Source organism: Eretmochelys imbricata, chromosome 7 (assembly GCF_965152235.1).
Source record: "Eretmochelys imbricata isolate rEreImb1 chromosome 7, rEreImb1.hap1, whole genome shotgun sequence".
Classification (NCBI taxonomy): domain Eukaryota; kingdom Metazoa; phylum Chordata; order Testudines; family Cheloniidae; genus Eretmochelys; species Eretmochelys imbricata.
Genome location: NC_135578.1, coordinates 52,857,193 through 52,883,512, shown reverse-complemented (window position 1 = coordinate 52,883,512; position 26,320 = coordinate 52,857,193). Strand labels below are relative to the sequence as shown.

Genomic DNA, 26,320 nt, shown 5'->3' with positions numbered 1-26,320 from the left:
AAAGTGGGCACTGCCAGTGGGCAGCCAGTGGCTAGTGCTTTAACACTTCCTTGACTTTCCTTTCCCCTGCTTGTGAAGGGGAGCATGTTCAGTGAGGTCTGGCCACACTTCCTTTGTGGAAAGCCACACCCATAATGCACCCAGACAGTGAGCAAACCTTGGTATCTCATAGTAAGAACAACAGGGTAGCATCTAGATGAGAGGGTTGAGTGTGATTTATATGCTTCTTCCCAAACCCACCTTGCAGCAGATGGGTTGATAGGCACCACCCTGGAAAGTGTGAGATACCCAGCAGGTATATAGGATGGCACTTCGGATGACCAGGGTGAATATACACAGCCTCTCTCTCCTGCAGTGAAATTCATTGTGCTTTGTTTGTGGACAGTATGCAGTTCAGCTGTAACCAATGTGTTGTTAACAGGGAACTTCCTCTTCAAAAAGGAGATATTGTGTACATTTACAAGCAGATTGATCAGAACTGGTATGAAGGAGAACACCATGGCAGAGTCGGCATCTTCCCACGCTCCTACATAGAGGTACCTCTTTCCTTTTGAAATGCTCTCATTCCAGAGCCACAGCTCCTCCTGAGAGCAACCCGCTTGTGGGCTCCTGATGGGTCATTGGACTTCATTTCTTTCTTTCAGCTACTTCCGCCCGCTGAAAAAGCCCAGCCCCAAAAGCTTGCCGCAATGCAAGTATTGGAGTACGGAGATGCTGTTGCTAAATTTAACTTTAATGGGGATACTCGAGTGGAAATGTCATTCAGAAAGGTAGGACCCTCATTGGGTGAAAGCATTTATCAAAACAAACCAGATGGTGCATCATTTCAAAGGAGATGATCCACTAAAATTGGCAACCATTTTGTGCATGTTAGAATAATCTAATTAGCTTAATCTAATCCTTGGGGGTTTTATTCAGCACCCATCACCATGGTTTATTGTGATGAGTGTTTTGCAGGGAGGCTGTCTATATCCAAGAAAGCACGCGCGTGCTGTATTCCCACTCCAGAGGGACTAGCATGGGTGCAGTGCTGGTGCTGTGGTTCTGCATGCTAAATTAGGCCTTGAGGGACACCTGTTTAGCCCCATTATCATCACTGGGGTTGCATGGGTGTAAAATGTGACTCTGCACTGGGAACATTAACTTTCCATTGATGAGTTACTGACTAGCTTGTTCTCCCATAGCATTGCTGAGCCAAACCAGCTCACAAGAGTGAACAGAAGTGAACACATATCTGTGTTACTGTAGTGCCCACGTAAGGCAATGAATGCAGACAGGGAGTAAGCAGGTGCCATTTTCAGAGTCACTTTTCAGAGCAGAACTAAACGCATTTATTAAAGTACCTTAAACAGCAAAATTTCTCCATCTCAAAGCTGGCAGATGATTGCACGTGTGTTGATATTAAAATTCCATGTTCCCTACTGTCTTTTTCATTTTATTCAAGGTTGGAGCTTGCAGCTTATGACCAGGATTCAAAAGTCTTTCTTGTGTGTTTTGAAAGCAGAACAGAAGGGAAGAGGATTGGGGGCAAGGCTTGGGGACTCTGCTCTGGGAGTCACACAATGAGATCAGAACCTCAGCTTTCATATTAAAAAAATGTTTCTTGCATCCTGGATGCAAAGAAACTCTGTTAAATGTGACCCAAGAGTGACTGCTGCCTGCCTGAGTCTGCAGACAGCCTGAGCTAGCTTCAGGACAGGTGAACCTCCCCAGTCAGCTGAACTCAGAAACATGCTGCCATGTCAAGGAGGGTGGGGCTACATGCCACAGAGGGCTTGAATTCAACTGGGGCGAGGGCTCTCATCTCCTGTGCTGCAGGTTTACACGCTGGGTTAGCATCAGTGCTATGTGATGGTTCTCTCCTGCAGGGCGAAAGGATCACGGTGATTCGGCGAGTTGATGAGAACTGGTATGAAGGGAAAATCTCTGGCACCAACCGCCAAGGCATCTTCCCTGTCACTTACGTGGACGTGCTCAAGCGGCCACTAGTGAAGAATGCTGTTGATTACCCTGAGCTGCCGATGTCTCACTCCCCTAATCGCAGCACAACGGCTTCCCCGCAGGTACCCAGACTGGATGTAGCCAGTTACTAGACCTTACAGAACAATAGGCCGCAGTCATTTGTGTGCTGGAAGAAATCCCCAGCCAAGGTTAGGGTGTACTGTGCAGCAGCACCATCTGTCCTGTCCAGTTCGCTCCCATTGTACCGGCCCAGGGAAAGCTGAGCCGAAGGGGTTACACTTCGTTTACCAGAAAGACTGAGTGGCTGGGAGGACTGGGACAGAACAGAAAGCATTTCATCTCTGATCACAGGTTGAACCTTGGCTAGGTTGGCAAGGATAGCAAGTTGAGTGAATTTCAGTGCCTTTGTGGGGATAAATCAGTGACTTTGGTCCAGTTTGATGAGACCGGTGCCTACGCAAGTCAAACCATCACTTTGATGGGCATCCTGTTTGATTAAAAGGGTATTGAGACAAAGGGGTCAGCGGCAGTCCTTCCATCAATTTCAATGGGATTTAGATCAAGGTCTAAATTATCCCTCCACATAGCAACTCCAGCTTAGGGCTGAGACAGCTAGGCAGGACAGTGTGTCGGAGGCCTGAGTTACCATTGCCCATGCTGTACATGGTCAGTAGCTAAATGGAAGGCTTGAGTCTCTAGGGCCTGCCAGTCTGACCCCTTTAGGAGCGCAAAACTGGGGAATTAAATCCATCTCAGAGACAGCGGCCGGTGGCAGTTTGGGATTGCAGTCTGTCCTGTTTGTAGTGGCAATCTCAGATCCAGGACTGGCTGTGGGGCTCTATAGCCTTTGATACATTTCACCCTGTGCCTGCAAACATTTTTGCTTTAAAGTTAAGCACATACATGATATGTGCAGACGCAGGGCCTGAGTCCCCGGGTGAGGGAGGGAAGAGAAGGTGTTAGCTGGTTCTGTTCAACATACACAACAATACCTTCCAGTGCGTAATGCTGGGGAAGGAGAGTCAGGAGGTTGGGGCATGCAACAGAGACTAGAGAAGGATTGGAAATTTCAGGGCTACAGTCAGTGTCTTTGTCCTTGTCTTCCTTTAGTGGTCTTATTAGCAGGTATTTCTGTTCCTTGCCATTAAGTGAAGAGGAGACAGTGCTTGCTTTCTTGGGGTTCCCTGAAAAAGTGAATCTCAACTTAGCTTCAGTATGTGTGGGCCTGGCACATCCTACGTCGCCATGGCATGCCTGCCGCCACCTTGCTGCCAGCTTTTCCCTTGGTTTGGAAGTCCTGTACGCACCCTTTCTTTGTTTTTTCAGCAGTTCTGTTACTTCTCTCAGTAAAAGCAGTTGTTTTCTTCCTTTCGTTCTTGTTTCCTGCAAAGCATGGCTGGTACGCACATATGATCAGGGAAAGCTCTAAGCCCGTCATGGCCAAGAGCCCTGCACCCCCACACAAGGGCAGAGTTCAGCCCATCTTTGTTCCAGCTTCATAAACCTAGAACTTGCTTTAAAATCAAAGAGCCAACTCCCGGGATGCTCCCTGCCTTGTAGTAATGCTGGCTCCTTCAGCAGCCCCACGGCTCCAGTAACTGAGGGGCAAGGTACTACTCAGTGTGATTAAGGATTCGCAGTCTGCATGAAGCCCCCAGCGAGAGTTTATCCTCCATGCTGTGTTGCCTGCTTTCCTGCACTCACTCTTCATTTCCCCACTGCCTTCACGTGTGTTTGAGAATTTTGTACTTTTCCTTGTCATTTGGCTTATTTCTATCTTTTTTTCCTTTTCTTTCCTTTAAGTCTCCTGGCTCTGAGCTGCTCCATACACCAACTCCTCCACCTTTGCCTTTCTCACGCCACACCCTGTCTCCAGAGGTGCAGGCAATCACGACGGAGTGGATTTCCCTGACTGTGGGAGTGTCTCCTAGCAGTACTCCTGTCATAACCCCTGCATTGCCTCCTGTCCCCGAAGACTGTCTCTGTCCCATCGACTATCTCTCACCCTCAGCTGCAGCCAGCCCCTCCCCCTCTGTTAGCCTTCACCATTCTAACCTTTCGGGCTCCTCCACGCCACTGTCCATTATATCCACACTGCCATCTTTCCCCTCCAGGCCACCGTCCTCTGCTCACACTTTCAGTCATACCACTCCGCAAAGTGAAGAAAAGTTTGTTGGCTGCCCTCCCCCCAACCTGAGCAGCTGTCAGACCCCTCACTTGGTTGTTGGGAGACCCGAGAGCTTCCTCTCCGAGCTCAGTGACATCATTGGTAACCAAACCAAGGTCCAAAATAATAGAGAAGGCTGCAGAAACAGTGAGAGGGAGGGTTGGAAGGAGACAGACAAAGGCTCTAATCCCATGCCCGAGACCTCTGTGAAGGGTTGCCTGAAAACATCAAATCTAGACAAGAGTATGAGCCCAGAAAAGAGACCCTTTGCTTCCTTTGGGGAAAGCCAATTATGTCAGGAGCTAATCACTACTGGGCAGGGAAATAATGCTGAGAAACGAGGCACAAGGACAGGTGAACTGAGAGAGATTCGAAGCAGAGCAAGCAAGGTACTTCTCCTGCATGTGTATGCTATTCTGAAACCCTACGCTTACTTGTGTGTTCAAATCCTTACTGCTCAGCTGGCCGCACAGAGCCAGTAGCTGTTGCCTATCCCTTTATGGACTATAGCTAGCTAGTGGCTGTTAGCAATACCGTCTCCAGCATGCAGAGGGCTAAAATGGCCTAGAAGTGGATTCAGCAAGGATGTAGCAAGAGTTAGTTGAGAATAGGCATGAAAGTAGGAATTGCCTTGCCAAATATTCCAAAGCCTCGTCTAGTCTGCTATCCTGGCCCAATCAGTAGTCATTACTAGATGTGGCAGAAGAAGGCATAACACAGCCTCCATGCAATTCACTTCCCTGTACAAAAACAATGGACTACAGGGAATTCCTTCCTTACCCTAACTAGTGATCAGTTTATGCCCTGAAGCATAAATTTAATCCTAGTTAGAGAAAGCACCTATGCTGTTCTCATCCTAATGGAGCCTGAGGTGCTGTGAACCTCTAGCCGGGGTCTGTATATTTGCACAGCCACCTAGTTAAAGTGCAGGAGTCACTTTTTCTTGTAACAAACTCAGTGGGCCCGATTCTCATTTACCCTACACGTCCCTTTATGTAAATGTCACTAACACCCACTGTAACGCCCCTTTACACTGCCAGAGTGGGATAAAAGGACTTTAGTGCAAATAAGAATTAAAGCCAGTAGTGTTTTCTCCCAAGAGTGAGTCAGTTATTTAAAATTATATATACACTTCTAGCTGAAGAGCAAGCTGTGCTCTGTGAAAAGGACAGAGGAATCTTAGGGGAGCTCTCAACTAGCAGGAGGTGGCATAGTTGGCTTCAGCACCCCCCACTCTGCCAAATCTCGACTGATTTATGGTCCCTTGGAGACCATAACCAGCTGGAGTAAGTTACAGATGCCCCCTCAGTTGTTCTTGCTTACACCCAGGCTGTGGCTTTGGCAGCTTCAAAATGAGAGGTTGGAACTGACTCCTTTCCCCTTTCCTGTATCAAGATGATCTTGATGCAACATAAAATCTGGGTCAGAACTAAACAAGAGAGGGAAAAATGCCTTCTGAGATTGTGTTCCATGCTACCAAATTATATTTTTTAATATGAAATTAACCAGGATCTTAACCAAAATTGTATCTAAGCTTCACAAAAGCATATAGTTTAGCATCTTTATGTATTGCCAGCAGCTTAACAAAAGCTTAACATTCTGCGTATTTTAAAATGCAGTGCAGTTGTAAGCAAAGAAGGATAAGCTAGAAAGGTGTGTTGTCTCGTGCATGGAGTGATGTTTGCAATGTGTGCACCAAATTTAAGTGTATATATAAAGGATGCTCGTATCACAAAAGATGATAGCAGTGATTCTGATAAGAAATCGTGCATTTAGCTGACCAACTTTTCTTTCCTTTAAAAGACTGCAGACACTTCATTCTCTTCATCTGCTCTTCTCTCTTCCTCTGCACTTTCTTCCTCTGCTGTCACAATACAACCACCTCCTAGACTTACACGCAGGGTCAGAATGCCCCAGGTAACCATTGTTGGTGATAATTATTCTATGGCTTGGAGCTGTTTCCATCCTATTGTCATTAGTTTGTCATGTGATTGCTTGTCCATATGTTGATTTCACAGGTGAAGTACCTCTGCTGTCTTTAATACAGCGAACCTGTTAATGGGTTATTTAAAGTTAGTTCCAGGCACTGTGGAAATGATGGACTAAGCAGCGTGGGTGAAATCTTCAGTGGCTGTATGTCAGTGTAGCTTTGTTGAAGTCAATGGAACTAAGCTGATTTACTCTAGCTGAGGCTCTGGCCCTAAGTTCCTCTGAAGCGTTAGCTTAGGACATATTTGATCCTATCAGATCCTATCAGTGCCTGTAGCTACGGTGAATTTCAGTTGGAGTTGCTGTGGTCAGTCCCTGGAGGAATCAGTAGCCTAATTAGTAAGAGCAGTGGTGGATTACTGCATGGGCCAATGGGGCCCGTGCCCAGGAACCCCAGCCAATTTATGGGCCCCCTCAGGAGTGCTGGAACTCTGGCCCCACCCCCAGCTCCTCCTCTCCCCCCACCAAGGGCCCTGCTCCTTCTCTTCCCCTTGAGGCTCCACCCCTGGCCAGGCTGGAAGCTGCCCAGCTGTGGTAGATAGGAGGGTGCCTAAATTCCCCCCCTCCACACTCCCCCACATGGAGCTCTCCCAGGCACCTCTTCCCCTGCTCCCCCACGCCCTGCTCCCATCCCCACCCGCTGAGTCTCCTCCCCTCACCCCAGACTTCCCCCCCATTCCCTGGGCTCACCGCATCGTTCTCCAGGAGACTTGGGTCTCAGGTTCCCCCCGCAGGTCTCCCAGGCCCCAAACTTGCTACCCTGGGTTTGCTGGAAGCTGTGGTCTCCATCAGCAACCACAGTCTGCCTCTTGGTGGCAGTGCTCAGCCATGCCCTGGTACTGGCACCTCATCTGGGCACAAGATGCTCATGCAGGGGATGAGGACGAGCAGCATCTGGGCTGGAAGGAGCCTTTGCAAGGGCTTGCCTTGTCCCTTCCTTGCTCGGTATTCTCTGTCAGGGACTGAAGCTCCTTCCCTGTGCCCCCGCTGAGCAGGACCTTGCGGCTTCCCATGACAGCACCAGCAAACGGTGACTCACTGCACAGCTCTGTTCTGGTGAGTGACGGTCAAACCCACCTCGCGGGGTCCTGTACTCACTTATTGTCTCAGTGGCACGAATGCCTCAAACTCCCCAGGAGCTGGGAGTCATGCGAAGGTATTCCCAGCCTTGTAGCATCACCAGCAGGAATGACTCAGCAGGCCACATCCTGACCTCTGGTCCCCACACCAACTGTCCTGTCACCTTCAGGTCACACCCTCAGGTGACCCATGTGCAGCCACATCCTCCCTTTCCCCATCACCTTCGGGTCCTGCCCCCAGGTGAGCCCCACACAGCCCTAACCCCACTGCCTTCATTAGATTGCCCATGTGTAACCAAGAGTGCTTGGTGAGCGGGACTAGCCTCTGGTTCCCTCTCCCATCACTGGGCGGTCTATGGGGCTCACAGGAGGTTTTGTTTTCCTGCGAGCCGGCAGCTCTGACTGTTACCTCCGAGGGGCATTCTGTGCAGCGCAAGAGGGCTATTCTGCCAGAGGTACTTCTTGCTGCTCACTGCAACCAGCTGGAGCACCCAGGGAAAAAAATTCGCAGGTGCTTTGCAACCACCAGCAGCCTCCCCACCCCCCAGTGCCTTCCACCCACCGCGATCAACTGTTCTGCAACATGCAGGAGGTGCTGAGGGGAGAGGGAGGCGCGGGAAAGGGGCCCACTCAGGGAGGGGGTGGAACTGGGTGAGAAGAATCGGGGTGGGGGTTTGGGGGAAGGGGGCAAGGCCTGGGTCAGAGCAGGGGGTTGAGCACCCCCAGAGGCTGGAGGAAGCTGGCACCTGTGCACTGTGGGGAGCCCCAGACCCTCCACCTGCCCTGGGCAGGGGGCCAGCGTGCCCAAGAGTAACCCCCAGTCCGTGTCCCTGCCCCTCAGGGCCCACCACCCAGGGTAGGTGGCCCGGGATCCCTGGGAAGCTTTTGCTACCGTCTGTCTCCCACTTCCAGCCTGGCCAGGGCCTTGGGGAGGAAGAGGAGGAGCAGGGGGTGGGGCCCTGTGCCTGGGTGTGGGGGGCTCAAATGTTCTTTGTGCCCAGGGCCCCAGTAAATCTTAATCCATCTCTGAGTAAGAGGGATGTAATGTATCAAGAAGATGGTTTTATAGAGGTTGTTTTTTATTTGCTTCCAAAAGTTACTAACCACCTTTTTCTGGTATGGGCCAGTAAAGATGGACTCAGGCTGCAGCGTTCAGAGCTGGAGTGGGAACACTTAAAGCTGTTAGGACCTGTTAGAACCTGGAGTTCTGGCTCAGCACATTAGGAAGGTAGGGGGGCCTTGTAAACTTCAGGATCAGATTTCAAGTGGCCCAAAGTTAGGGGCATGGGGTTTGTACGTGTTTGCATCCAGAGTTTTGGATCTGGCTTACATCTGTAGGACAGTGGGTGGCTAATTCTGTGATTATTGGTTTGATTGCTTTGTGTTGAGGGGAGAGTGTTTCTGGCATAGCTGCTAATGTCCAGCCTGGTTTTTCAGCTGGTTCTGTGGCACCCACTAACACTCAAATTCCCTACAAACACTACCAAAGGAGCCAGTGTTAATACTGTTGTAACATAAACAGCTCAGTGTCAGCACTGAACAGCTGATACCCCCTCCTCTCTATTCCTCCGAAAGGAGTAAGAGGTATTCTAGTCTGTTTACACATCAGTATACTTCCAGCTCACTTCCACTGGCTGGCAATGTATGAAGGAGAAAGCACACTCTTTGCAAAGGCTAGTGTGGGGTGCTGGTTGTTGGGAAACAATCTTGTTTTCACCTGTAAAGTGTGCAAATTTGATCCAGAATTCATGGATGGAGTATGAATCTGGACACCTGTTGCCATTTTTAGTCATTTCCCTGATCATCAGCTGCTCTCTGAGGGTGAAGTATGGAGTTTAGCCTATGATTTGCCCTTCGCTCACCTCTGTCCCCATTTCCCCTGGGGACAAGGACTTTAAATGGGCAAATGTTCATTAAACAGCCACCGTCCCAGTCCCATCCCCCAGAATTTACCATTTTGATTTAGATTCCAAGTACCTGACCCTAAGGGTGGGTTTGTTCTAGTTCAGATTTTAAAAAATCAAAATTTGCAATTTACGTGTGGGTTTGTGTTTTCTCCTAGCATTTAATTCACTCATCCCTACTGGGAGCTGTGTGTGTGTGTATGTGTGTGTGTGTGCAGGGCTGTCCCTAAGGAGGTGCGGGGCCCGGGACATTAGAAACTTAGCAGCTATCTGCCGGGGGGTGCTCCCCTTGGCTCCGCCCAGGCCCCACCCCCATTCCACCCCTTCCCCCAAGGCCCCACCCCAACTCTGCTTCTTCCTGCCCTGCTTCTTCCCCACCCAGTTCCGCCCCCACCCCTGAGCACGCTGCGCCCTTGCTCCTCCCTCTCCCCTGCAGTGCCTCCTGGTGCTGCGAAACAGCTGATCTGTGGTAGGTGCTGGGAGGGAGTGGGAGGTGCTGATCGGCAGGGCCTGCCAGTGGGCAGGAGACGCTGGGGAAGGGCGAGGTTCTGTTAGGGGGGCTCCTCCTCGCTTCCCCCTGCTCACCTCCCTGTTCGCCTCCTCACCCCGCTCACCCACCCACCTCATCTCCCCACCCGTGGGCCCCCAAAAAGCGCAGGGCCTGGGGCAGGCGCCCCAATTCACTGTACCCAAGGGATAGCTCTGTGTGTGTGTGTGTGTGTGTGTGTGTGTGTGTGTGTGTTTCCCCATGTGTATGTGAGAGAAAGAGAGAGAGAGAACAGGATGTGATCACAAAATGATAAAGCTAAGGATGCACTTTTAGACTAAACTCTGAACTGATGCTGTTTTATTTATGATTTTCTGCCCTGCTGATAATATGACTTTGATGTCCTTTTCGGGGGGTTATCAAGCCAACATTTTTATTCCATACGCCATGACAACTACAGCATTGTGAGGATCAAGTTAAAATTATGCATTGCATTATGAGAGGCCTCAACCTGCCCTCCAAGTTTGTGGGCAGTTACTTAGGGTGCAGTTAGCACATTTGTATGCACAAATAGATATCCCATTACCTGAATGGCTTGTGGAGACACTGTTTGCATGAGCAGAATTGTAGGCACCAACTCATGGGCCAGTTTCCAAATCTGGCCTTCTATTATTTTTAACTGAATGCTAAAAGCACTAAGTCTTGTCCATGTGGGGAAATGTTCTGGCGTTCCTATACTGGTATAATTATAAAAGTGACATAAGTAAAACCGAAAAAAGGCCACTGTTGTTCTGGATCAGTGTCCACATGTGGGAGTTATACCAGTAGTAATGATGGTATATATCCTCATATAGACGAGCTCTTAGCAGAAATTAAACTGAGCTACAGAATGCAGATCCAGGTTTGGATGCTTCATCACCCTCCTAGTGAAATAGTTTTTCCTAATAATCAACCTAGACCTCCCACACTTCAATTTGAGACCATTGCTCCTTGTTCTGTCATCTGCTACCACTGAGAACAGCCGAGATCCATCCTCCTTGGAACCCCCGTTCAGATAGTTGAAGGCTGCTATCAAATCCCCCCTCATCTGCAGACTAAATAAGCCCACTTCCCTCAGCCTCTTCTCATAAGTCATGTGCCCCATCACCCAATCATTTTCGTTGCCCTCTGCTGCACTCTCTCCAATTTGTCCACATCCTTATTGTAGTGGGGGGCCCAAAACTGTACTCAGTACTCCAGATGTGGCCTCACCAATGCCGAATAGAGGGGAATAATCACTTCCCTCGATCTCCTGGAAATGCTCCTACTGATACAGCCCAATATCCCGTTAGCCTTCTTGGCAACAAGGGCAGACTGTTGACTCGTATCCAGCTTCTCATCCACTCTAATCACCAGGTCCTTTTCTACAGAACTGCCGCTTAGCCAGTTGGTCCCCAGCCTGTAGGAGTGCATGGGGTTCTTCCGTCTCAAGTGCAGGTCACTTGTCCTTGTTGAACCTCATCAGATTTCTTTTGGCCCAATCCTCCAATTTCTCTAGTTCACTCTGGACCCTGTCCCTACTCTCCAGCATATCTACCTCTCCCCATAGCTCTCCTACCAATCCATCCCATCATCCAGGTCATTAATGAAGATCTGGAACAAAACCGGCCCCAGGACTGACCCCTGGGGCACTCTGCTTGATACCAGCTGCCAACTAGACATCGAGTTTGTTGAAAACTACCCGTTGAGCCCAATGATCTAGCCAGCTTTCTATCCACCTTATAGTCCATTCATCCAATCCATACTTCTTTAACTTGCTGGCAAGAATACTGTGGGAGACCGTATCAAAAGCTTTCATAAAGTCAAGGTATATCACATCCACTGCTTTCCCCATATCCACAGTGCCAGTTATCTCATCATAGAAGGCAATCAGGTTGGTCAGGCATGACTTGCCCTTGGTGAATCCATGTTGACTGTTCCTGATCACCTTCCTCTCCTCCAAGTGCTTCAAAATGCATTCCGTTAGGACCTGCTCCATGATTTTGCCGGGTGAGGCTGACCAGTCTGTAATTCCCCCAATTCTCCTTCCCTTTTTTAAAGATGGGCACTATATTTGCCTTTTTCCAATTGTCCGGGACCTCCCCTGCTCGCCACGAGTTTTCAAAGGTAATGGCTAATTGCTCTGCAATCACATCAGCCAACTCCCTCAGCACCCTCGGATGCATTGTATCTGGCCCCATGGACTTGTGCATGTCCAGCTTTTCTAAATAGTCCTTAACCTGTTCTTTCATCACTGAGGGCTGCTTACCTCCTCCCCATACTGTGCTGCCCAGTGCAGCAGTCTGGAAGCTGACCTTGTCTGTGAAGACCAAGGCAAAAAAAGCATTGAGTACTTCAGCTTTTTCCACATCATCTGTCATTCGGTTGCCCCCCCATTCAGTAAGGGTCCCACACTTTCTCCAATCACCTTCTTGTTGCTAACATACCTGTAGAAACCCTTCTTGTTACCCTTCACATCCCTTGCTAGCTGTAACTCCAGTTATGCTTTGGCCTGCCTGATTACACCCCTGCATGCTCGAGCAATATCTTTATACTCCTCCCTAGTCATCTGTCCAAGTTTCCACTTCTTGTAAGCTTCCGTTTTGTGTTTAAACTCACTGAAGATTTCTCTGTTAAGCCAAGCTGGTCAAGTGCCATATTTGCTATTCTTCCTGCACATTGGGATGGTTTCTTTCTGCACCCTCAATAAGGCTTCTTTAAAATACACCCAGCTCTCCTGGACTCCTTTCCCCTCATATTAGCCTCCATGGGGATACTGCCCATCAGTTCCCTGAGGGAGTCAAAGTCTGCTTTTCTGAAGTCCAGGGTCCGTATTCTGCTGCTCTCCTTTCTTCCTTTTATCTGGATCCTGAACTTCACTGATGCCCAGGTTGCCACCCACTTCTACTTCCCCTACCAATTCTTCCCTGTTTGTGAACAGCAGGTCAAGAGGAGCATGGTGTGACAGGTTCAATCACAGAAACCCCCTGGGAGCTGCCACCTGATGTGCCAAGACTACTGCCCTTGTTTTCCTGCCCTGTCAGCTTAGGACTTCAGTGCCCTGCCTGGTTTGAGCCAGACCCGCTAGCCTGCTGGAAACCCAGACCCAGGTCTGAACCACGACCCCTAACAGCTGTACGCTTAACTGAAAGCAGCTTACAGAAGTGTTCCTGTCCTTAACACTCAGGTGCCCAACCTCCAATGGGGTCCAAACCCCAAATATATCCGTTTTACCCTGTATAAAGCTTATACAAGGTAAACTCATAAATTGTTTGCCTCCTATAACACTGATAGAGAGATATGCACAGCTCTTTGCCCCCCCAAGTATTAATACATACTCTGGGTTAATTATTAAGTAAAAAGTGATTTTATTAAATACAGAAAGTAGGATTTAAGTGGTTCCAAGTAGTAACAGACAGAACAAAGTGAATTACCAAGCAAAATAAAATAAAACACGCAAGTCTATGTCTAATCAAACTGAATACAGATAAAAACCTCACCAGTTCCAGTAAGGTCTCTTTTACAGACTAGCTTCCTTCTAGTCTGGGTCCAGTAAGCACTCACACCCCCGGAGTTACTGTCCTTTGTTCCAGTTTGTTTCAGGTATCCTTGGGGTTGGAGAGGCTATCTCCTTAGCCAACTGAAGACAAAATGGAGGGGTCTCCCACGGGCTTAGATAGACTTTCTCTTGTGGATGCAGACCCCCTCTTCTCGCCTATGCAAAGTCCAGCTCCAAGATGGAGTTCTGGAGTCACCTGGGCAAGTCACATGTCCATGCATGTCTCACAGTTTTTACAGGCAGAAGCCATTGCCCACATGGCACCTTGAATGTCTCCAGGAAGACTTCTTATGTGGATTGGAGCATTCCAAGATGCATTGTTCCTTCAGTGCTTCTTGATTGGGCACTTAACTTTGCGAATTCCTTTCTCCAGAAACTGACCAAATGCTCTACTAAGGTTATTCAGAAATCAAGCCAGTACACAGCCAGTATTCATAACTTCGAATACAAAAATGATACATGCATACAAATAAGATTAATAGATTCAGTAGATTATAACCTTTACACAGATGTATTACATGGCATATGTAGCATAGAACATATTTTAGTTATGTCAAATATTCATAAGCATATTTCCATAAAGCCTTATGGGGGGCACCATCACACATGGCCCTTAGTTGGTTCCTCCAGCACTTGCACCAGGAAGTTGTCCCCAACACTTTCCAAAAACTTCCTGGATTGTCTGTGCACTGCTGAATTGCTCTCCCAGCAGATGTCAGGGCGATTGAAGTCCCCCATGAGAACCAGGGCCTGTGATCTGGAAACTTCTATTAGTTGTCCAAAGAAAGCCTTGTCTACCTCATCCTCCTGGTCTGGTGGTCTATAGCAGACTCCCACCACAACATCACCCTTGTTGCTCTTGCCTCTAAACTTAATCCAAAGACTCTCAACAGGCTTTTCTCCAGTTTCATACTGAAGCTCTGAGCAATCATTCCGCTCTCTTACATCCAGTGCAACTCCTCCACCTTTTCTCCCCCGCCTGTCCTTCCTGAACAGTTTATACCCATCCATGACAGTGCTCCAGTCAAGTGAGTTACCCCACCATGTCTCTCTTATTCCAATCACATCATAGTTCCTTGACTGTGCCAGGACTTCCAATTCTTCCTGCTTGTTTCCCAGGCTTCTTGCTTTCATGTACAGGCACGCAAGATAACTAGCCGATTGCCCTTTCTCAGTATGAATCAGGTGGCCTCCCCTGTTGCACCATCCTCCTTGTATTTCCCCACTTACCTTACATACATATATATCCATATACACTACAAATATATATATATCATATCCATATTATTCATATGTATTAATTATCTGGGAGTGCCCCCAAGGTTCAATCATAAAACTACATTCCTCAATCAAAGTCCCGGGTCTAATATTCCCAGGCCCACTATAAGGGACTAATAACAATTGGAAAATAAAATCTGTCCATCAGTCGCATGAGGGAATGTGCAGACTAAGGGACACATGGGGCATGAATGTGTGGATGGGAAAGTAAGGGGGCCCCATAACAGTGTTTAGCTCACTGGACCACCTTCAGTCCATGCATTATACTTTTCCAGGACGATGGGTAAACATCCTCCCCATAAAAAGACAAAAAGCGGGGGAATGTAGTGGCAAGAGAGCCTGAGACGTAAGCCCTTGTATCAGAGGCCTAGTATAAGGCAGGACCTGCCAACAGAATCTGGCAAGAACAGGGCTGATATTGCAGAAATACACATTCCTAAGAAGTGCTAAGCACAGAGTACTCATGCAAACACATCCCAAGGATGGTACAAAAACATTCCCCAAGAATAATAGGAACACACTGACCCCTCCTAAAAGATAAGGTTAGGATGACAGTACGTAATAGAGATGTTTTGATCGAACCATCATGTACAGAGAATGTGATAACTAGCCACATCGGTGGCAGTAACTAACTATGTCAGAGAGGCAGTACTAACTGTTTGTATTGGGGTATAAAGATGTATCTCAGAGGGAGTCTCTTTGTCTGGCCGAGGGAGGAACGGAAAGTCCCGCCATTCACTGAGCTGGTCCATTGTTATGGGCATACATGTTTTAGTGGTCCGGTAGAGTCTGCAGGATACTAGTACCATGCTTCTTGACAGTAAACCTGGCTGGGTGCCTTCGTCCCTTAACGGTTCGCTCAAGGTCTACCATGCCAGCTGTCTGCACAGGACTGAGGCAGCACACAGAGGGAACACACACACAGCCAAACATCTAACAACATCTAAGCACATCTAGTAACAGGTGAAAGGGTTTTACATAAATGTATCTATCTATCTAGGCCAGCCAGAGCCTCCTTTGCATTTCAACTTGTAAGACTGATTCTAATTTACACTGAGGTCCCTTTACACCACTCTGAGAGTGCAGAGGGACTGTAGTGTAAATGAATCATAGCCTATATAGCCATTTCCACCAGTGCGATGTGGGTGTCAAACACTAGCAAATCTGTATGGAGATGATTTTCACCCACTTTGCATTGATGGAAATGGCGACACAACATACAGTGTGGTGGAATGAGCGCATGATTTGTATCTGGCATGTGGCCCCATGGATCCCATTCAGCTATGTTTCATTTGTTACCTAAAGCTCTGTCCACACTAAGATTTTTTTTCCCTACAGTTTCCCACTTTTGCTGCCACCAGTTGAGCTCTACCAGTGGAAGCAGCAGCAGGAGCACTAGTGTAGACAGGTTTCTGTCTGGCCCCCTGTGTTTCTAAGCTCAAAGAAGGGCTGCATGAAACTGTGGTTAAAATGCCTGCCCATGCCATGGTAGCACGGGAACATTTTGGAAAAAAAATTCTACCATAGAGCTAGTCCTAGGGTCTGATCCAAAGCCCACCACAGTCCTTCTGTGGACTTCAAAGAGCTTTAGATGAGACCTTGCAGCTCCCCCTCCTCCCCCCCCCCCCCCCCCGCATCCCCAATGTATTGGTATTTTGGTTTTACAAAATCTTTTTTCTTTTAAAATATGTTGACCATTTGAATACAAAACCACGGTGGCAGGGTCATTTGTTGGACAGCAATGTGATTATATAAACATTCCCCTTCTCCCCCCGCCCCTCCAGAAAGTAGAGATGACAAGATCCGGTGCCCACAATTCAAGAAGGATGTTGATGAATTGGAGAGGTTTCAGAGAAGAGCCACGAGAATGATTAAAGGATTAGAAAATATGCCTTGTAGTGATAGACTCAAAGAGCTCAATTTATTTAGTTTAACACAGAGGAGGTTAAGGAATGGCTAGATTACAGTCTATAAGTATCTACATGGGGAACAAGTATTTAATAATGGGATTTTCCATCTAGCAGAGAGAGGTCTAACACAATCCAATGGCTGGAAATTAAAGCTAGATAAATTCAGACTGGAAATAAAGTGTACATTTTTAACAGTGAGGGTCATTAACTACTGGAACAATTTCCCAAGGGTCATGGTGGATTTTCCATCACTGACCATTTTTAACTTGAGATTGGATATTTTTCTAAGAGCTCTGTTCTAGGTATTATGTGGGGCAGCTCTCTGGCCTGTGTTACTCAGGGGGTCCAGACGAGATGGTCACAAGGGTCCCTTCTGGCCTTGGAATCTCTACCTCTTAGGTCGCCTCGTTCTCTTCCCTCCCGCACTGCCTGCCAGCTGGGGATGGGTCCTTATGCTATATTGCCCAGGCTTGTGCCTGTCTAGTTTTACTATCGCAGCGGATTTGGGTTTCCATTCCTACCATTGGGAGATTATCCCACAATCCAGTGGTTCTCCCTGCAGTTCAGTCCACATTTTCCTTTTCTCCTTCAAGTCACATTATTCCCAGCTGTACCCCCATGGGCCATGCTGGGCAAATCCTGAGTTAGGGCCAGCTCATCACCTCCACTTTTGGCCCAAGTCCTATTGAGATCAAGGAACAGATGCCCACTAATTTCACCAGGCCTTTGCTATGGAGGGGATGAATGATCAGATTCTGAAAGTGCATGGTGGGAGGCGAGCCAGATGTTTATATATATATGTGCCAGTGCAGAAGGGATCCAGGTGTAAATGTATAAACATAATATATATAATTACAGTCTATATGTATATGCACCAGTGCAGCTCCCTGTGAGTCCATTTACATGGGTCTTACTATTTTATGGTCTTAAGGGGCATTTCCAGCAAGGAATGTATTAGGATGGGACAGACCTGAGTTTTCCTGAATCAAACCATAATTCTTATGTGTAGATGCTGTGTTCCATAGCCATGAAAATCAGCTTTTCTCTCCTCAGTTAACTCTGATTTCTTTGCCTTTGAAGTACTATATTGAATTCCTTTACAGAATATTAATTTTGACTTTCTAATCATCCTATTAGTCTTTGAGGACTGATGCAGGAATGACTTCCAAAAGTCCTGTAACAATTTCAGACTACCCAATAAATACCATGAGCTCTAATTCCATTGTGGTAAGACCATCCCAATCGCTTTCTATTTTCTCTCTACTGAAACATACAAAGTCAAAACAAATAGTTTCTGAGCAAAATGATCCAGGAGTAATTATTAATCCCCAGAGAGACAGATTGACTGGAGTAGATTTCTGGCTGCATTGTGATGGGGTGGGCATACTGGTCAGGGACCTTAAGATGAAGGAACTGGGAGAGGATACTTTAGTCTTTGATGTAGCAATGGGGGAACCTCCAGAAGATTGGAGCTCATGTTCACAGAAACTTCAAGGGAGCTACCCCATGGCTGAGGTTAGCCCCGCTATGCTCCTCTGAACTAGCTGAGTCTCTTGAGTGTCCAAACTCAAGCTGGAAATCTCCTGCCATCCATTAAGTTCTGTATTTCCTCCCTCCACTCTGTCTGGAAATGCCGTGAAGAGCCTTTCTCCTGAGCTGCAAGCACACCAAGGCCTTTAGAGAACTCAGCAGTGCAGAGGGTGCACAGAAATGAACAAAAAATACGGGGAAAGAGTGAAATGGACCCTCTGGAAAAAGATTTGGGTCTAGCGTTTTACTGAAAGCTCAGTAAAGTGGCAACATTCCTTACCCTAGGCAACCCATCTGTATTGCAGACTAGAATAGTAGCCCTACAGAGGACGAGTCCTGCACTTCTTGCACAGGCAGTATGCCCACTGCTTTCCTTAGGAGTTCTGAGTGTGTAAAAAATGCAAGATTGCAATGTAAATGCAAATATTTGTAGTGGGATTTCTTTCATGTTCCATCCAGTTGCGTGTACCTTGAGAGTCTCCAGACAAGCTGCATTTTCTTGAAAGTAATCTAGGGCATGGGAATGGCTCTCCAGTGGGGAGGTGGTGGGGGGAGGTGGAGAAGGAGCAATGCGGAAGAAAAGATGCACCTAGGTGGCAGTGTTCAGAATGGCTCTAAAGCTTGGGTGTGTGTGGATGTCGGGGTTGGGTCCAGGCCCATCTCTGTTCAGAAGCACTGGTCCCTCTGAAAGGCTGCTGCATTCTTAGAATTCATGTGACAGCTCAGACCCTCACCTAGTGTCAATCAGTGTAGCTCCCATGCAGTGACAATGGCCAGTAGTGCTGGAACATTTTTTTAGTGTGGGGCTGCTGAAAGGCAGTGGTCCCCACGCCAAACTTTTTACCTCACCTCCTTCTTACTCCTGTCTGTACCGTCCCCCACACCCCAGAGTTGGGGGCCAGGGCTTGGAGGGGGGAGAGGGGACGCAGACAAGGGTAAGGGGGCCAAGGCTGGGACCTCACGTACGAGGCTGGGAGCAGAGCCTCCAGCATGGGGCCGGCGGCAGCGGGGACCTCGCATGCTTCCAAGTGGCAGGCCATGAACAGAGCCCTGGGCGCGGGGCCGGCAGCAGCCAGGAGCTGAGTCCCCAGGCGCGGGGCCAAGAACAGAGCTCCAGGCGCAGGTCCTGCAGCTGGGAGTCAGGACCCAGGTGCGGGGCCAGCAGCACAGGACCCTGGGCGCAGGGTGGCAGGCAGGACCCCACACAAAAACTGGGGGTGCTTCAGCACGCCCCACGCCCCCAGTTCCCGCACCTATGACAGTGGCGCCCTTGGAGTGACTTCAGCTGTGCTGCATCAGTTTACACCAGCTGAGGATCTGGCCCACTCTTCTTTAGGAGGCAGCTGAGCTGTCATTTTCCCTGATCCTAAATGTCTCCAAGGGCCTTTCCAGAGATAATGGCAATGTCCTTTTTCATTAGGGTCTTTGGCCTAAAGGTCTGACACTTGTGCTTCTGTCCATGTCTTTTTCCCCTACAGGAATTCAATGCAATGCTGTTTGCCATCTGTGTCTCTAGCTGCATCTCATCTTTTCATCTCCTCCTCTAGTTGCCTATGCTAACCCTTGAATTTTTTTGCCATTCTGTTACCCTTTGCAGTACACATGCTGCTGCAATGCAATTGCATTGCTGTACTCTCCAGTGTCCCCTGTTTAGAAAATCCTATGGTCTGAATCAAGTGGCGGTGGGTGGTTTTGTGCTTTGTTTGGTTTTCTGTGCCTCATTTTTTAATTTTTATTCTGACCGATGTAACTTCTGCTAAAATGTCTTCCTTATAATTTGCTTGGTGATCACACAGCCTTCTCACCATTCACTGAGAGCAGGACCAGATCTCACAGAGTCTGAAAAGAGCTATGTGGTAAGGCCACTGTTTCAATCAGATGCACAGTCGTAGACAGACAGTAACGCCTTCATAGAATTTAAAGCTGCCAGCTGCTTTCTTAGTCACAAAAAAATCTAGATATCATTGTATTTGTAATGGAGAAATAGAATTTAGCGTCTAGAAAAACTACCAGAGCCAACATGGAACTGGTATAATGGCATTGTCTGTAGTGGACTAGAGTTAAATGAGTAGTGCATGACTGGAGTGTGTGTTCTCGTATTCCAACTGTAGCGATTGCAATGGTGCCACTGCTGACTAATTGCAACCTCTTATGCTATTGTGTGTTTTTTTTAAACAAATCTTCCAACTAAGTTCCAAATTCTTCTGTATTGCCTGTTTTTCCATGCTTACACCTGGATCCCTTCTGCACTCCACTTCCTGGATATTTACCTGGATCTACAACTCTTTTGTTTGACTGGACTTATGTGCTGCATCTGGAATGTCCCATCTCTTCCTGTCTATTTTTCCCTCCCCCCCATTCCTTGTTGACTGTTCTATGGGTGTTCCGTGGATGTCAATGCTGCCTACCACGCAGGAAGCAGTTTGCAATGAGATCATAAACATTGCAGAAAAGTCTGTTCATTACTGCAGTGCTATTTCTCAACCTCTTGACTCTCGCCACACGGTGGCCTCTAATGACAATAAACCATCTCTAATCATTTCTCAGCAACCTCAAGCACATCAACAAGGAGCCAGCCCTGACAGGAGTCAAACACCAGGAGACATGTAAGTGGCTCTGGTTGCCCTCTCTCCCGGGGCCTGGTTTGCATCTGTCATGTGCTGTTAAGTGTGGCATTATTTGGTGTTTTCTTTAAAACTCCAGGCCCTAGAGGCATGTGATTATGCAATAGTGTCAGCTTTCATTAAAAAAATAAGGAAGGAAGTTTCTAGCCCTCATCATTGCAGCGAAAAGCCTGAAAACAGGACCCCTGTGTTTATACAGCACCGGGCACAATATGCTGCTCGTACATGACTGGGGTGCCCTGATTTGGGGTTTTGGAATGCTTGGGATGGACAGTACTACATCTTCTCTTTCTGCAGCTTGAATCCTTGTTTCTTACACACAGATGGAGGGAAAAACTATGTCCCAAGTTTTTGGCCAGGGGGCCTGATTCTTCACTGCCTTGTGAAGTCATTTTCACCTGGGTAGAAGTGGGAGCACGAGCATCCTGAGTGGGTAATGCTTTGCACAGGGGTAAAAAACTACCCAAGGAGCAAAGCAAATCGGGCCCATCATACCAATGCATGGAGACAGAATGACGTGCTTGAGGAAGCTTGTAAAGTAATACAGTCCTTCAAAGCATAATGGAAATTAGCACAGGGTAAATGGTCAGTATATCGTACATACACAGGATCTGAATCAGCTTCCCAGCTGCTGCTCAAGAGATCTCACAATTAAGAGTCACACTCCTGCATATACTTCCTACAGGGTGTAGGACTCATAACAGGAAGCCTCATGCCCAGCAGTGAGTGACTGCAGGATCAGCCCCTAAGATAGATGTTGCCCAGATAAAGAGGGACAAGGGCAAGAGAGGTGTGACACAAGGCAGATGGTGGGTGGGACATGGTTAATTAGAGTGGACAATTTTGGTGCTAAATGCATAGAAAGTATCATTTCCTGGTGGGACTGCTAGTGCAGGGAATTAGACTCCATAACCTGCTACTTTCTCCTGAAGGTCTCTGGTTCAAATGCAGCCTAGATTGGTACCTACCATCTGATTCATCGGAAATGAGTTGGTGGGTTCACAGTAGCTCCTAGGTGGCTAGTTGTTCACAGCACCATATAGCCGCTCTTACACTGGCATCAATAGGCCCTCTTTGGCAGTGTCCACAGAGAAACCAAGGACTGAATGGGCTTAGCGACTAATGCTGAAATTCCCAAAGCTGCCTAGGACAGTGGTTCTCAACCTCTCCAGACGACTGTACCCCTTTCAGGAATCTGATTTTGTCTTGCATACCCCAAGTTTCACCTCATTTAAAACTACATGCTTCCAAAATCAGATATAAAAACACAAAAGTGTCACAGCACACTAGTACCGAAACATTGCTGACTTTCTCATTTTTACCATACAATTATAAAATAAATCCATTGGAATATAAATATTGTACTTACAGTTCAGTGTGATACTTGAGCTTGTTTTTCCACTTGTGAGCCTTGTCTGAAGCTCGAGCCCCAGGTGGTGGAGCTGAAGCATGTAACTTAGCTTTGCGGGGACCCCTGTGGCGTGGGGCCCCAAGCAATTGCCCTACTTACCACCCGCTAATGCCACCCCAGCATTTGCGATCCCATGACCACCGTGGCGGCTAGGATTGTCCTGGAATCTCCAGGAATTAAAGATTCGTCTTTAATTAAAGATTATATCATGAGATGAAATCTCCAGGAATTCATCCAGCCAAAGTTGGCAACCCTATGGGGGCTGCCACCCCAAGGTTGAGAAACACTGTTCTAGATGAGTTGAGTACCCCCTGGAAGACCTCTGCGTACCCTAGGGGTACACGTACTCCTGGTTGAGAACCACTGGCCTAGGGCATTTAAACACATAACTTCCATTAATATCAATGGGGATTGTGTATCTAAATCCCCTAGATGGCTTTGAAACTCTCAGCCAAAACTACTCTCTAACTCCTTGATAAACATTTGTGATTGAAGTCCATTGGTGGGGCAGCATCAAAGGAGCTTGTGCTTCCCACCAGCCTAGTCTCTGGAGAACTTGAGGACTAGAGTCTCCAGGGCTGGACATTTGGCACCTATCACCAGCACCAATTTCACTCCCAAGGAGAGGCAGGGCTGAGCCACAAGGCTGGGAACTGGAGCCAAACTTCACTCAAAGCTCCAGGGGTTGCTCAGAGCTATGGGCTTGGATCAGCTTCATCTCCAAACCCACAGGCTCCATCTTGGTTGCAGTGGAGGCGCATGTGTGTATCTCAGCAGAATTTGGTCCCTGATTTCTCCTGTCTATACTCTTCTTCAAACAGTTGCTGTGTACAAAACGAACCTTTCTCAAAGGCATTTCAGTGAGGCACCAGGACACTCGGTGTGCAATGGAATATGACTAGAGGCCTGGGCAAGCAAATGAACTCCCGTTCTGCCCAGGGCAGAAGTGGATATACCCAGAATTTGGAGGAGGTGGGGAATGGTGGAGTCTTGGTTCTACCAGCAGTACTCCCTGGGAGTAAGGACGGAACAAAGAGGAAGTTGTGGCTTCCTAATCCCAGTTGCTTCTTTGGGATGCTCCTTGCAGTGCAGCTGTACCATTGTTCCTTCATGGGGACTGTGTTCGCGTGACAATGCCTAGCCCTGCTTTAGCAGCACAGGTTGTTTACAATTGTTTTTGGACTCCACAATAGGACATACAATAAACATGTGGTAGCTTTTCAAAATGCAGTGTGTATTGGACATGACTGGATGTCCGCAGAGTTCACTGAATAATTTGTAACATCTCTCTCCCTCTCTTGGCTTTTAGACTTAGCTACCAAGCCCTGTACAGCTATATTCCCCAGAACGACGATGAGCTGGAGCTAAGGGATGGAGATATTGTAGATGTCATGGAGAAATGTGACGATGGCTGGTTTGTGGGTGAGTGCATCCTATGTTTAGTTTATTTTATTATTATTATTATTATTATTGGCAGTAAAAAATGCGAAATAGTGGAAAATGTCAAAATTTGGAAATTGCTTCAAAATGGAACAATGTTTTGGGGTTTTTTCCCAAAATTTGTCATGAAATATTTTTGAAACATTTTTAATTTCCTCTCTTTCCATATTTTTTCCACTGAGAACAATACAGGAATGATATCCAGGCAGATGGATTTTTCCCACCAACTTTTTCATTTTTTTCATTTTTCCTCTTGCTACTCTGTAACTTTTCAAAACTTCCCCAGTTTTGGAAAGGTGGCATACTTACAGAATTTCAGTTTTTCTTTGGCCACTCTGGAATTTTTCCAAAGTTGAGGAATCTTTGACATGTTACAGAGAGTGGAGAAAGGAAAATTGGTGGCGGGGGGAAGGAGAGAGGAAGAAATATGTGGAGGGGAGACAAACATAAAATAAATAAATAAAATAGCCCTACAGTCCAGAAAATCAAATTTCCAAAATTCAAAATTTCTATTTTTTAAAGACAGCAGAAAATTTTAAACCGAAAAAAATAAAAAAGCTTTTGGCAAAATTAAGTTTCCCAAAAGGGCCATTCTTCATCAAAAAGTCTCGAAGGAAGAAAATCAGCCGTCTCTAATTGTACTGCCGCACTGATTCAGTGCTGCAGGGCTGCATTGCACTTCATACACACTTCCCCTGGCTCAGGGAACTTGCTCTGAACAAGCCAAGTCACAGGGGAAGGGCTGAGCAGGAAAAGGGTGTTAGAGGGGGGATTGCTGAGAGAAGCAGATTTTAACGAATGATTTGAAGGAAAGGGTTTGGTAGACGAGCAGCGGAGTAGCCGGTGATTATGACTCTCATTTAAGCAGAAAAAAGGAATACACCAATGCACTGCCCATTTCCAAAAGGGATGGTAGCTGGCATGCCTGGTAGCAGCCTCAGCAGAGATGCCAAGAGCTGAATGGGTCACAGACCAAGGGTATGTGCATGCATCAAGCTGGGGTGTGCTTGGCAGTTTGAGGACACATACCTGCCAAGCTCTCACTGAGCAAGCGTGCTAGAAATGGAGTGCAGCGCAGCAGCACGAGTGGGGGGAGAAGCTAGCAGCTGAGTGCGTTCCTAGCTTCCCTGGTGGAGAGACACTCAAGACAGCCGTGTACTATATCTAGGAGAGCTAGCCATGGTTATGTCTCCTCCTCCTCACTCAAGTGTTGACATACCCTGAGAGGCTTGAGAGCCCCTCTCTTGTAACAGGGCTTCCCTCCAGAGCAGGGCTGAGGCACACTATGAAACCTGTGTGTGCCCAGGCCAGATTTTCCAAAAAGCTAAGTATGCTGGGTGCTGAGTTCTTTTGTAAGTTTGACCACAAGCAATGCAATGGGAGATGAGCTCTTTGGACCTCAGGCCCATCTGTGGGTGCAAAGCACATGGAAGCCTGGCCCGATTGTGTTCTGAGGCCACAGGCCCAGATTGTGCTCTCCATCGCACCTGGGCAAATCACTCCATTGATTTCAGCTGATTTAAATGGATGTAGCAAAGATCAGAGTCTGGCCCGTAGGCTACAGCCCTGTCAATCCAGCACTAACAATTGCTGTATTAAAATTAAAAAACAAAATGAGTGCGGTTAGTGACAAAAGTGTTTCAGTTAATTCTATTCAGGAACAACAGAATTTTTGACCAGGACCCCTCTTCTCCTGCATTGCCAAGAACAATGATTTGTACCCAGTCTGGCTTACAAACAAAGCAGGCTGCTCTTTCCATTTCCAAACCCAGTGACCTTCCCCTGTAGCTCCATCTTATTCAATTGCGTTCTCATTTTCTTTCCCAACAGGTACGTCTCGGAGAACAAGACAGTTTGGCACTTTCCCAGGCAACTACGTGAAACTGCTGTACCTCTAAAACAATCATGCGCCTGCAATGCTGATTAATATGCTTTGTTACCAGACAACATTTAAGTAGCAAAGACCTTTGAAATCAGACAATTTATTAATGTAATAAACAGAAGATGAGAAGTGGAATGGGATGTGGTTATGTGGTACAGTTCTGGGTTGAATGTGCAGGTCTGGGTCTGAGTGACGCTGGGCTTACTGTTCTTGTTTGCTGAAGGAAAGAGACAAAGTTTCTAGTTTACAATGCTGCCTTTGTGTTATTTGCCCCTCCTCCCCAAGAGTTCTGAGGACAGAGCTTAGTTTTCATTCTTTTCATTGAGTACTTACCTCTGAGACAGAGTTGGGGGAAGCAGCAGAATAGAGTGTGTGATAGGTTTTGCTTGTGTGAGAGAAAAAGCAATGGGAACTGTGATGCATTGGAGCAACATGCAGCTCTGCAGCTGCTCCCTCTCTATAATGGGGGGGGCATTCTCTGAGATTACCCCCATCTGCAAGGTAATTTTCACTCTGCCTCCCACTTTCATTCTCAATTCTTTCCTTGTAATGTGCACCGTAACGTACATGGCTGGCAGAGAACGGCTTTATGTGGTTAGACTAAGTAGCACTCTATCAAATGGGGAGGGGCTTTGAATTGACAGTTTAATCCAGAGCAATCAGCCAAAAAAATACCCTCAACTTTGGTAATATTCTGCTTCATAATATCCACCCCTGCAGGTTTTTCTGTGTGTGTATATGGGTGAGCGTATTGTGTGCATAGAAACGAACAGGGTTCCATGAGGAATCAACCCAGATTTTATAAAAATGGAACACAAATAATGGAGAATGTAGGGGGCACAGATCCTGTTTGCAAATCCCATGGCTGTTTTCCCCCTAAACGTTGTGCTAAATAACTACACACATTTTGAAGTGTACTCTTTGCAATAAAGACTTTATTTTTTCCTGGTATTCTATCGTAGACATTCAGATAGATGCTAGCAAAATATTACTGAGCTTGCTTTTTTTTTGGTGGTGGTGGTGGTTCTTGATTAAACACACACATTTTGGCTGCCTCCTAATGAAACTAGCAAGACAAAC

At 47.2% G+C, this 26,320-nt stretch overlaps 1 protein-coding gene across 1 annotated transcript in view; it reads left to right on the top strand.

Annotated features, from left to right (window-relative positions):
* Nucleotides 1–25,993, top strand: part of SORBS1 (sorbin and SH3 domain containing 1) — a 174,348-nt gene extending 148,355 nt beyond the window's left edge. Inside the window, exons 27-32 of the mRNA XM_077822822.1 lie at nucleotides 422–536; nucleotides 645–770; nucleotides 1,869–2,063; nucleotides 20,431–20,489; nucleotides 23,228–23,340; nucleotides 25,189–25,993. Of these exons, the coding sequence (XP_077678948.1) occupies nucleotides 422–536; nucleotides 645–770; nucleotides 1,869–2,063; nucleotides 20,431–20,489; nucleotides 23,228–23,340; nucleotides 25,189–25,256 (676 nt within the window). The 3' untranslated portion in view covers nucleotides 25,257–25,993. The remainder of the gene's footprint in view (nucleotides 1–421; nucleotides 537–644; nucleotides 771–1,868; nucleotides 2,064–20,430; nucleotides 20,490–23,227; nucleotides 23,341–25,188) is intronic.
* The last annotated feature ends 327 nt before the right edge of the window (nucleotides 25,994–26,320 follow it).